This window comes from Cajanus cajan, chromosome 3 (genome assembly GCF_000230855.2).
Source record: "Cajanus cajan strain Asha chromosome 3, NIPB_CcT2T_4, whole genome shotgun sequence".
Classification (NCBI taxonomy): Eukaryota; Viridiplantae; Streptophyta; class Magnoliopsida; order Fabales; family Fabaceae; genus Cajanus; species Cajanus cajan.
This window is the reverse complement of record NC_138519.1, coordinates 5,675,835-5,689,277: the sequence shown is the minus strand read 5'-3', so window position 1 is coordinate 5,689,277 and position 13,443 is coordinate 5,675,835. Positions and strand designations below refer to the sequence as shown.

Genomic DNA, 13,443 nt, shown 5'->3' with positions numbered 1-13,443 from the left:
TAATTTCTTCTTATTCTTTACCAAATAGACAAATATTAAGATTATATATAATAATAAATAAATAAATAAATTTGACTCCTCTAAAGTGAAGGGTGTATTTTAGAGTATTGAAAAAAAATTAAAGTGTCGCTTGTTATAAATCATTAAAAAGAGTCGTACATCATTTATTCACGTATATATATCAAGCTCAATAATGCTTTATATGAGGGAATGTATTAGAAAAAATTCAAGTTCTACATCTAAAGATAGAGCGATTAAAGAGTCTATAAGCGGGAGACTACTCTCACCTTACAAGTCAATTTTGTAAGGTTGAATTAAACTCAAACTCACTATCTAAGAAGATATCAAAGTTATCTAGATTCACTCTAGAAGGGTCATTCACCATTTGATACATGCATAAAGCCCAATAGTTTTAGGCGTGAAATGGTATATTAAGAAAAATTCAAGTCCTGTTTATCCTAAATCATTAAAGAAGATCATTCACCATTTATCATATACCAAATCCAATTATGTTAGACGTGAGGAGGTATTGAAAAAAACTAATGTTTCACATCGATCGGAGATAAAATAATTAAAAAGTATATATAAATAAGAGACAATCTCATCTTATAAATTAATTTTTTTAGGATTGAATTATGTCCAAACTCATTATCTAAGATAGAAGATAAAGTGAAATAATAATCAATGATAAAAAATTATAATAAAATCAAATACATGTGTAATAAAATTTAAAATTAAATATAATATCTATTATTAATTTTTAATTGATGTTTATTATTGTACTTCATTCCCAAAAGTGAAATATCTTTGGAGAAGACAAATCCAAATAAAAATTGTCATTTTAGTGCTTGCAAGTAAATGTTTCAGAATAAATTAAAAATAACGAGAGCATTTATTAATTTAATTAATCAGTTGAATATAACTAATAAATATATTAAAAAAATGTCACAGTTTTGGTATTTAGAATCGGTATAAAATTTGATCAAAAAAGAATCGTTACGTAATTAACCGTATTTAGTAACCATTTAAAGATATTAATTTGTTAAAACGTAAAAAGAAAATTTATAACGGATTATTCTTTAATTGTAATTATTTATAAGTATTTTTCGGTATCTTTTTTACATAAATATATATATATATATATATATATATATATATAGTTTATTTTGATAACTATTTATTGGTATAAAGTACTAACTAACTTTGTCAATGAAAATTGGAAAACTTTAGCTAAAATCCTAACTAACTGTCTTAATTAGTAAAATTTATTTTGTCGATTAACAAAATTCGAACTTCAAACATTATTTAAGATGGCTGGATCCTTTTTAAGTTATTTAAAAGTAAAAAATGATATTATATAATTTCTTTATCTTTTTCTCATGGAAGAAAAATATTTGAAATAAATGTACTTCATAAATAAAAATTTGGGATAATTCAGTATCTAAACCCGAATTACATATTGGAGTCTCAGCCAACAAGGCATCCATCTACATTCACAATATCCTTCAATCATGGCTATTGTGATTCATCTTTGTTTTTGTTTCTCCCACATAATAATCTTTCACCTTGTATATTCGTTAGCTCAATCTGATAATTATATCATCCACATGGACACGTTAGCCATGCCTAAAGCATTCTCCACCCAACACGGTTGGTATCTCTCTACACTTTCCTCTGCATTAGAAAATGCCCAAGTTCTTACCTCCAATGACAATAATAATCTCGAAATCGCTTCTTCTAAGTTGATTTATACCTACACATACGCCATGAGCGGTTTTAGTGCAAATTTGTCACCCAAAGAGCTTGAAGCTCTCAAAAGCTCCACAGGTTACATTTCTTCCATACCAGATCTTCCAGCTAAGCTTGACACAACTCATTCACCACAATTTCTCGACCTTAATCCCAACACGGGGGCATGGCCTATTGGGAAATTTGGCGAAGATATCATTGTTGGGTTGGTGGATACGGGAATTTGGCCAGAAAGTGAAAGCTTCAAAGATGAGGGGATGACTAAAATCCCTTCACGATGGAAAGGGCAATGTGAAGATAGCATCAAATGCAACAACAAACTCATTGGAGCTCGTTTCTTTCACAAAGGAGTGCTTACTAAATACCCCTATCTTGCCAGAAATGAGAACTCAACTCGGGACACACAAGGACATGGGACCCACACATCAAGCACCGTGGCTGGGAGCCAAGTTGACAACGCATCGTTCTTTGGCTATGCCAATGGATCAGCGAGAGGAATAGCTCCACGTGCGAGAGTAGCCATGTACAAGGCCTTGTGGGAAGATAGAACCATGTCATCTGATATAATAGCCGCTATTGATAGTGCAATATCAGATGGGGTGGATGTTCTTTCCTTGTCACTTGGACTTGATGATGTGCCCTTGTACAATGACCCTATTGCTATAACCACATTTTCTGCCATGGAGAGAGGCATTTTTGTGTCCACATCAGCAGGAAATGATGGGCCTTGTCATGATGACTTAACTTATTCTATTTTCTTATTCTGTTTTCTATTTGTATTTTTTAATTCAGTTAGGAGGTTAGGAGGTTAGTTAGTCATAGTTTGTTTTCTGTTGTATTGCTGTAACTATATATACTTGTAGTTGATCATTGTTAAATAGGGTTTTTCAATATATTTCTGATTTCACATTCTTCTTCTTCTCCTTCTTCAAGAAAGTTTCTTTCATGATATTTTCATGGTGATTTCTTTATCAAAATTGTAATATGGTATCAGCCTGTGCCAGGGCTCTGTGTTTTTTTTTCCTTCCCTCTTCCATCAATTAAAGATCTAATTTCTTGATCTGTTCCCCTTCTTTTTTTTCCATCTTCAAAATCTTCAATCATGACTGTTCAAACAAACCCTCTCCTTGATCCTCTCAGTCCATATTTTCTTCCTTCCAACGAAAATCCTTCAATCAGTTTGGTTTCTGCACCTCTAAATGATCACAATTATCTTTCTTGGTCGCAATCTATGTTGCTTGTTCTCGGAACCAAAAACAAACTCGCATTCATCGATGGATCTCTCGCTCGACCTGTCACTGCCGGAGTGGATCAAACAGCTTGGGATCGTTGCAACAAGTTGGTTATTTCCTGGATCGTACAATCGCTGGATACATCCCTAATTCCAAGTGTAATCTGGATGCCAACAGCTTCTCAAATATGGAACGATCTCAAGAAACGGTACTACCAAGGTGATGCCTTTAGAATCTCTGAATTGCTTGAGGAAATCTACTCACTAAAACAAGGTAATATGTCCATTACACATTACTTCACAACCTTACAAGGACTATGGCAAGAATTAGATCATTTCTGTCCTATACCTTCCTGCACTTGCTTTACTACCTGTTCTTGTACACTCATCCCTACCATTCAGTCATACAGGGAAAGAGAATGTGTCATAAGGTTTCTTAAAGGATTGAATGAGCAGTATTCCAATGTAAGATCTCAAGTAATGTTGATGGACCCTTTGCCATCGGTGCAAAAGGTTTTCTCCATGATCTTGCAACAAGAAAGAGAATTCCATGGTACCAACGATAATCAGGTATTGGCAGTGACTTCTAATAATGAAAGGAACAACTATAAAGGATCCAAAACATTTAAAAGAAATAAAGACTACAACACAAAGGTATGTTCCCATTGTGGGAGGATTGGTCACCTAGTTGATTCATGTTATAAGAAACATGGTCCTCCACTACAACACAAGCATGGCAGAATTGTGAACCAGTACCAATCTGTTTCTGATGAGGATACTGATGATGATCAATCTGTCCACTCTCAAAGAGTAGTCTCCCATAATTCAGGGAACATGTTTACTCCAGAACAACATCAAGCCCTTCTAGCCCTTCTTCAACAATCAGGTAGCACATCCAGTCACTCTGTGAATCAACTTGCAGGTCCTTCTATCCTTTCTTCTCCAAAGCCACCAGGTATGATTCTGTCTTTCCCTTATTCTCATAATAGTGATTGCTGGATCATAGATACTGGAGCCACAGATCACGTTTGTAAAAACATCAATTTTTTTCAATCCTATAGAAGAATCAAGCCTATACTGATCCAACTTCCAAATGGATCACAAGTTAGTACTTGTGTATCTGGAATTGTTCTGCTGTCCAAAACATGTTACCTAACGGATGTTTTATTTATTCCTAACTTTCATTTTAATCTTATTTCGGTCTCCAAGCTTGCTAAAACTTTATCCTGCACACTTACCTTTTCTGATTCTGATTGTCAGATTCAAGCAAATCACTCCATGAGGATGATTGGTGCAGCTGAGTTGCGGGCAGGATTGTATGCAATGGTTTCCTCACCTGAGTCAAATGTTGTTCATCACTGTACAAGTCATTTTTTTACTTACCAATCAGATTTATGGCATTTGAGATTAGGACATTTATCACATGACAAACTTTCTGCTCTCAAGGGATCTTATCCTGAAATTCAATGCAATAAAATTTCTTTGCCTTGTGAAATTTGTCATCTTGCTAAGCACAAAAGATTACCTTTTCCAGATAGCTTAACCAAATCTGAAAATGTGTTTGATTTAATTCATGTAGACATTTGGGGACCTTTATCTGTAGCTTCTATTTTTGGTCACAAATACTTCCTAACTATAGTAGACGACAAATCTAGATTCACTTGGATATTTTTCATGAAAAATAAGTTTGAAACCAAGTTATTGTTGCAGAACTTTGTCTCTTTTGTTCAAACTCAGTTTCAGCAAAACATTAAAACTATAAGAACTGATAATGGCTCAGAATTTCTTTTAAAAGATTGGTATGCTAAATTGGGAATTGTGCATCAAACCTCTTGTGTAAATACACCACAACAAAATGGAGTAGTCGAGAGAAAACATCAACATATTTTAAGTATGGCTAGAGCACTTATGTTTCAATCAAATGTAAGCAAAATGTTTTGGAATTATGCTATTGGACATGCTGTCCACTTAATTAATAGACTACCTACTAGATTTTTGCAACAAAATTCTCCTTATTATGTGCTTTATTCAGAAAAACCTGATTTCTCACATTTGAAGGTCTTTGGTTGTTTGGCTTTTGCTTCTACTTTATCTCATAATAGAACCAAACTTGAACCTAGATCAAGAAAATGTATGTTTCTTGGATACAGTTCAGGCACAAAAGGATTTATTATGTATGATTTAAAAACAAGAGAGACTTTCATTTCTAGAGATGTACAATTTTATGAGAATATTTTTCCACTACAAAAGGATTTTTCAATTCAATCTACTAATGGTCCTGTTGTACCTATAGCACAAATGCCTTTAACTAGTTGTGACCCTATTCCTAGTCATACTCATGATAATCTTGATGAAACTGAACATGAACATAATTCTTCAACTTTACCTATGACAAATTCCAGCAATAGTGATCAACCTAACATTGAAATTAATATCCCTGAAATTAGAAGAACATCTCAAAGAGTCAAAAACAGACCAGGATATTTGCAGGACTACCATTGCACTCTTGCAGCTTCAAAAGTTGACCAATCATCATCTACAGCCAGGTATCCTATCTCTGATTACCTTCCCTATACATCTTATTCTGCAGTTCAACAGTCTTTTGTTTCAACTATTTCTTCAATCATTGAACCGAGGTCTTATCAAGATGCTATTAATCATGATTGCTGGAAGGAAGCTATTAGAGCAGAATTAGATGCTTTAGATAAACAGAAAACCTGGATATTAACTGATCTTCCTCCTAATAAAAGGGCTGTTGGTTGTAGATGGGTATTTAAGGTGAAATATCATGCTGATGGATCAGTTGAAAGATATAAGGCTAGACTAGTAGCCAAAGGTTTTACACAAATACCAGGTTTGGATTACATTGACACTTTTAGTCCTGTAGTAAGAATGACCACTATTAGAGTTTTTTTGGCTATAGCTGCTGCTTCTAATTGGTCAGTACATCAACTAGATATTAACACTGCTTTCTTACATGGTGACTTAGTAGAAGAAGTTTATATGAAACCACCTCCTGGCCTTATCTTATCTTCTCCTAACAAAGTATGCAAATTGCAAAAATCTCTTTATGGTCTCAAACAAGTCAGTAGACAATGGAACATTAAACTCACTGAGACACTCAAACTGTTTGGCTTTGTTCAGTCAAAGTCAGATTATTCATTGTTTACTAAAAGAACTAATATCGGTTTTATAGCCATCCTTGTGTATGTTGATGACTTGATTATTTCAGGTAGTGATGAAACAGAGATTATGAAGGTAAAGAGGCTTCTGGACAAACAATTTAGTATCAAGGATCTTGGCCAATTGAGCTACTTTCTTGGTCTTGAGTTTTCTAGATCAGATCAAGGCATTTCTGTTTGCCAGAGAAAGTATGCCCTTGAGTTGTTGCAAGATACAGGACTATTAGCATCCAAACCATGTTCTACTCCAATGGATCACACAACTAGGCTTCACCATGATCCACTTGATCTCTATTCAGATCCATCATCATATAGAAGACTAGTTGGCAGATTGATTTACTTAACCCACACAAGACCTGATTTGGCCTTTGCTGTTGGAAAATTAAGTCAATTCATGCACCAACCAAACAATGCACATTTTCAAGCTGCTCGGAAAGTGCTTAGATATGTGAAAGCTACTCCAACAAAGGGTCTATTCTTCCCATCCTCATCAGATCTTAAGCTCACAGGTTATACAGATTCAGACTGGGCCACTTGTCCCGATTCAAGGAGATCCATTTCAGGCTTCTGTTTTTTTCTGGGCAATGCGTTAGTTTCTTGGAAAAGCAAGAAACAAAATGTGGTGTCTAGATCTTCATCTGAAGCTGAATATCGAGCCTTAGCATTAGGAGTTTGTGAAGCTCAATGGCTTCATAAGCTGTTGACAGACTTTCAACTGCAAGATCTCATTCCAATATCTCTGTTTTGTGATAATCAGTCAGCCTTGTACATTGCTGCTAACCCTGTATTCCACGAAAGAACTAAGCATGTGGAAATTGATTGCCACACTGTCAGAGATCAAGTTCAAGCAGGATTTATTCATCTAGCTCCAATCACTTCATCTGGACAGCTTGCTGATATTTTAACTAAGCCTCTTTTACCAAAAATGTTCCAGGATTTTGTGTGCAAGCTTGGACTTTCAAACTTTACCACTCCAAGCTTGAGGGAGGGTGTCATGATGACTTAACTTATTCTATTTTCTTATTCTGTTTTCTATTTGTATTTTTTAATTCAGTTAGGAGGTTAGGAGGTTAGTTAGTCATAGTTTGTTTTCTGTTGTATTGCTGTAACTATATATACTTGTAGTTGATCATTGTTAAATAGGATTTTTCAATATATTTCTGATTTCACATTCTTCTTCTTCTCCTTCTTCAAGAAAGTTTCTTTCATGATATTTTCATGGTGATTTCTTTATCAAAATTGTAATAGGCCTAACCCTCAAACCCTTCATAATGGAATACCATGGGTCATAAATGTGGCTGCTAGCACTTTGGATCGTGAATTTCGCGGGAGTCTTGTTCTTGGAAATGGTGTCAATATATTTGGCTTGTCACTCTATCTAGGAAACTTATCTATCCACCAAGCTCCTATTGTTTTTCTGGACTCGTGTGACGATTTGAAGGCACTGGAGAATGCTAAAGGCAAGATCGTGGTGTGTGATGATAAAAGTGGAGTCCTTGAAGATCAAGTGTCCTATGTGGGTTCGTCAAATGTTGTTGCAGCAGTGTTCATATCAAGTACCATTGACTTGTCATTTTTCATACAAAATGGTTCTGCGGCCATTGTTGTTAACCCTAAAAATGGAGAAATTATCAAAGCTTACATCAAGAATAACTCTAGTGCAAATGCAAGCATGGAGTTTAAGATAACAACTTTGGGTACTAAACCAGCACCGAGTGTGGATACTTACAGTTCCCGAGGACCATCAAATAGTTGTCCATTCGTGTTGAAACCAGACATCACTGCTCCTGGTACATCAATATTAGCAGCATGGGCTCAAAGTCTACCAGTGGCATTTTTTGGGTCCCAAAACCTTTTAAACAACTTCAACTTTTTAACTGGCACATCCATGGCATGCCCACACGTGGCAGGCGTGGGAGCACTGTTAAAAGGAGCACACCCTGATTGGAGCCCTGCAACAATTAGATCAGCCATTATGACAACATCAAACATATTTGACAATACTAAGGAACTCATCAAGGACATTGCTCATGGTTACAAACCAGCCTCTCCTTTGGCCTTGGGAGCTGGTCATATTAACCCCAACAATGCTCTTGACCCTGGACTTGTTTATGATGTGGGAGTTCAAGATTATGTCAACCTTCTTTGTGCATTGAACTTCACTCAACAGAACATCACCACCATCACTAGATCCTCCTCTAATAATTGCTCCAATCCTTCCTTGGATCTCAACTACCCTTCTTTCATTGCTTTCTTCAATGCCAATGCTCCTTCTAATGACTCAAGGGTAACATGGGAATTTCAAAGAACATTGACCAACGTCGGGGAGGGACAACCAATTTATACTGCAAGTGTGACACACATCGAAGGGTTTAATATGAGTGTCATCCCAAACAAGTTGGTATTTAAAGCGAAGAACGATAAATTAAGTTACAAATTCAGGATTGAAGGTCCAAGCATCGAGAGTTTTGGATATATCACTTGGACGGACATGAAACATGTAGTGAGAAGCCCTATTATAGTCACAGCCTTGTAATTTAATTTCTAGAACAATATTGTGATGAAGTAAAGCTATGCATATGTATGAAGTGAAAATGTATCTATATAATAAATAATTAAATATATCTCTATATTTTATTTAATAAAAATATTTAAAATTTATTAATATTTATTAGATTAATTGATGTTGTATTTGATTTTTAAATTTTAAAGTCTTGAATTTAAATTTTATATTTATAAAAGTAATTAATTTTTAATATTATTTTTTATTATTTAAAAATAAAATCGTCAAAAAAAATTGTATACATTAAATAAGCTATCACCTATATATATTATAAGTTATAGATGAATTGACCGATACTTTTCTTTCAATATATAAAAATGGTATTTTATACGTATATTTACATCATGTATTTAACTTAAATATACACATTTTTAATAAGAGATATTATAATGTAAAAATTGGGTTATATTTTGTAATTTAAAAAATATGTTTTTTATAATAAATAAATAAATAAAACATTAATTAAAATAGATAAATTTGAGAGTATTTAAATTTTTAGATTACCATGAAAAATAACGAGTAAAATTTTTCAAGGCTTCTTTTTGTCGGTAAACACACATTTTTACCTAATTATATTCGTAGTTTTTTAGTTTCTAGAAACTTCTACGTTTTAACAGTGTGTGGGAATTTATAGTGAGAGTTTCCCTTAGTAATTTTTTTTTTGTTGCAATTTTAGTCAGCTAAGCTTACTGTAATTTTAAATTAGAAAAATACAAAATTTCTTCCTTTCTCTTTTCTCCATTTCCTTCTTCCACCCGCTCCACCAAAAAAAAAAACCTGGTTTACATTTAATTGTATAGAGTGATCGATAATTGATTAATTTCTCATATATTGCATATATTTTTATATTTAGTTTTAAAATAAAAATATGTAAGAGATAAAAATTTCACTATTATAAAATAATGATATAATTATGTATCTTGAGATAATACAAAAAAGTATAACAAAATAAATCATTAATCATGAATTTTTTTAATTACATATAAATAAAATAAAATAAATATTTTTAGAAATGATTAAATTATTTTATCAATACATTATTTATAAAGGTTTAAATATGATTTTAATCCTAACAAAATGAATAAATATTTATTTTTGTCTCTGTAAATTTTTGTTATTTTTAATTGCTTTAAAATTTTAAATTATGTTTTTAATCCTTATTATCATATGATAATTGTAACGTTGTACATTTTTTATTTATTTATAATTGTTATTTTTATTAATTAATTTATAATGTGATTAATTGTGTATTAGTTGTAAAATTCTAAGGATCTAGGAAGCCTAATGAATTTTTGTTGTTTAGGAGTTGTTTTGAGCTAAGTTCAAAGTTGACTAATTAGAGGAGATTATATAAGGTCTTTCTTAAGAAGTTGACACCATAAATTCATTTCTTTAGAAAACTAAAGAAGTTATAGAGAATCTCTAGAGCTAGAACTTCTTCTTTCTTCTTTAGAGTCTTCTAGTGAGTGTAGAAACCCTTCCTAGAGTGATTGGTGTAGTTGTAGTTGAGATTCAAAACTTCAAAAGCTAAGGATTGAAGAGTTAGTGATTTCATTTGGTGTTGGCTTGAAGCAATCTCGTTCTTCCTTCTTCCTCTTTTTTGATTGGTTTTCAGGTAATGGAAGCTATAACTTGACTCCTCGACTCAATGGGGTGAACGTCATACATGTTTGAACATGTCTTTGTCACAAGATCATAATAAGTTGGATTCTGAGCTAATTGCATCATTTATACAAGGTAAGTTCTGCAACTGCAACTTATAATATTATATTAATAATAATTTATATCACTGATTTTGAATATTTAATATGTAGGAATGGTTAACCAAGATCCAGCAATCAAGATTAGCCTTATCCAAGAAAGAATAACATCTCAAACTGAGTTTAAGATATCATATAGGAAGGCTTGGATGGCTAAACAAAACGCAATTGTTAAAATATTTGGTGATTGGGAAGAATCTTATGCTTTTTTACCCTGGTGGCTTAAATACATGAAGAAAATTGCGCCTGGATCTTTTTATGATCTGTGTCATGATGAGTTTTTCGTTGGTAATCGTTGTCACTGTGGTTATCGTCAGTTTCACAGGTTATTTTGGACATTCAAGCCGTGTTGTGATGCATTTGATTATTGTAAACCCCTGATACAAGTTGATGGCACTTATCTGTATGGGAAGTATCGAGGCACACTGCTTATTGCCACAACACAGGATGGTAATAACAATGTTCTTCCTCTGGCATTTGCTGTGGTGGAAGGAGAAACATTACTTGCGTGGTCGTGGTTTTTGGCTCATTTGCGGCTACATGTTACAAATAAACAAGGAATATGCTTAATTTCTGATCGACATCGTAGCATTAAATCGGCCATTGACAACGAGGCACTTGGTTGGAGACCGCCAAATGCATATCACAAGTACTGCATTAGGCACATTGCAAGTAATTTTAATACTCGATTCAAGGATGGCAAGCTAAAACAACAACTTGTGAAGTTAGGTAAGGAAAATTATTTTAAAATTATTCGTAATTTCATTATTCTAATTGTGCATCATTCATAATTTGTATGCAGGGTATACACCATGTAAACACATTTTTGATCGTAATCTGGAAAAGTTTTGTCAATCTAGCCCTGATGTTCAAAGGTGGATAGGAGGAGTATCAAAAGAAAAATGGAGCATGGCATACGATGCAGATGGTCGGAGATACGGTCACATGACAACAAATTTTTCTGAATGTGTTAATAAAGTTTTAAAGGACTGTAGAAATCTGCCTATCACTGCATTAGTGCGATCGACTTATACGAGGTGCGCTGAGTATTTCAGTACTCGTGGTAGTCGTGCTTTATCTGAAGTTTCATCAGGGAAGCTTTCGTTTCTAAATTGGTTGAGGCTTTGCAAAAAAATCAAGAAGAGGCTTGTTCCCACCAAGTTTGTAGATATGACATTCAAGCTTCAAAATTTGAGGTTGAAGAGGCATTTGATCCAGTAAGACAAACAAGGGGAAAGAAATGGGTAGTTAATCTAAACGAACGATACTGTCAATGCGGAAAGTTTACAGCATTTCACTATCCTTGTTCTCATGTTATAGCTGCATGTGGTGTCGTTAGCATTGATTACTACCAGTTTATAGATCCAGTTTATACAACTGATTATGTTTTAAGAGCTTATTCTGGTCTTTGGGAACCAATCGGAAATGAAGACTTAATCCCTCCAAGTGATGAGGACTGGATACTTGTCCCAGATCCAACATCTGTGCGTGGGAAAGGCCGACCAAAATCAACCAGAATTACAAACGAAATGGACTGGGTTGAAAGCTCAACGCGACGACAAAAATGTGGTATATGTAAACAAGAAGGTCACAACAGGCGCAATTGTCCGAGAATATGTAACCGTGATGAATAGTGTATAATTTTTTTTCGATGATTACAATTTTTTAAAGTTAATCAAATAGTTCATAAATATACAATGTCTAATCATCATCCTCCTCATCCTCCTCATCTTCCTCCTCATGATGACCAACACCTCTAACAGTACCAGGAGTGAGAATGCATCGTCGTCGTCTTTCTCTTGCCGCCCTTTGAGGATTTCTACGAACATGTCGCTCCGATGGTGGTGACTAGCCTAAGCTGAAAACTGTGGTCGCAAATCAACCCCTGTAACATCAAATTTAAAATACAAATTTACATTATTAATAATAAATAAAAGAATAAAATAATAGACAAATTAATTAAATTTTATATTACCTGATGTATAAGCATGAGTGATATAAGCATCATCATATGGAATATGATATGGGGCTTGCTGACTATGCTGTGTGTCATCCTGTGGCCCACTTGGTTGTGGAGTTGCAAAAGGAGATTGCCCAAATATGGCCATCATTTCTGACGAAATGAAGGGCTCGGGTGATGCTGCGGGCCTGTGCTCAGGTGATCCTGTGGGCGACTCTTCTAAACCAAGTGTTTGACAAATATCTGTCGTCGTCATCGGAACCGATGTCTCAAAACCTGGTGGGCGCGGTGGATGGTACCAATATGTGTTCTGGGAGACGGAAGGATAAGTGAAATCCTGTGAAGGAACATAATAAATCCCTTCCGGTCTGTCTGGCACGGCAGGGTATATTTGGTCGACAGCCTTAATTGGCGTTCTTCGTCGTCCTAATCCTGCTGCCTCCCTAGAGGATGGAGGAACATTGAATGTCCCCATCTCATATGACTCTGAAAGAGGGGGTGCTTCCTCAGCTGGCTCAACGACACGGGCGACATAGTCATCAGATATCGATAAAAATCGATTAGTTTGCTCTGTGACTGCCTCCAACGAAAAGTCATCTCTACCAGTAGGGGAAGTCAAGTATGCCAGACATTCAACTACATCTCCCTACATATACAACAAATGTCATAAGAACTTTATATTTAGACAAAATATTGTATTAAAATATAATTACTAAACGACACATACCAAAACTGACTCTTTAACTTCATCTGGATCAATGTGCGGCTTCCCTTTCCTCCGGTACCATCTCATATATTCTGAATTCGGACCTAATAGTCCGACCTATGGAGGAGTAGGTGTGAAGTGATATTCATACCGATGACCCAATGTTGTAATGCTGGACTTAATATTGTAGCCCAGTCATCGTCTACCTTGCCGCGTAAGGTCAATGCATGCACATTTGCAGGAGTCATTGGAGGATGTGGAATTGGTTGTTGGCAACCAAATTGCCTCATCA

General features: G+C 34.6%; 2 protein-coding genes and 1 pseudogene across 2 annotated transcripts; all 3 read left to right on the top strand.

The window, feature by feature from the left end:
- Positions 1-1,235: 1,235 nt before the first annotated feature.
- Positions 1,236-8,710, top strand: LOC109794798 (subtilisin-like protease SBT3 pseudogene; annotated as a pseudogene).
- LOC109805393 (putative mitochondrial protein AtMg00810) lies at positions 3,799-7,292 on the top strand. Its single transcript, XM_083070269.1, has 2 exons — positions 3,799-3,935; positions 6,213-7,292. The coding sequence occupies exons 1-2, from the start codon at positions 3,815-3,817 to the stop codon at positions 7,166-7,168; spliced, it is 1,077 nt and encodes a 358-aa protein (XP_082926395.1). The 5' UTR covers positions 3,799-3,814; the 3' UTR covers positions 7,169-7,292.
- Positions 8,711-10,401: 1,691 nt separating the features above from the next.
- Positions 10,402-12,119, top strand: LOC145955982 (uncharacterized). Its single transcript, XM_083071535.1, has 4 exons — positions 10,402-10,462; positions 10,540-11,214; positions 11,288-11,522; positions 11,579-12,119. Exons 1-4 carry the CDS (start codon positions 10,402-10,404, stop codon positions 12,117-12,119), a joined length of 1,512 nt encoding a protein of 503 aa, XP_082927661.1.
- The last annotated feature ends 1,324 nt before the right edge of the window (positions 12,120-13,443 follow it).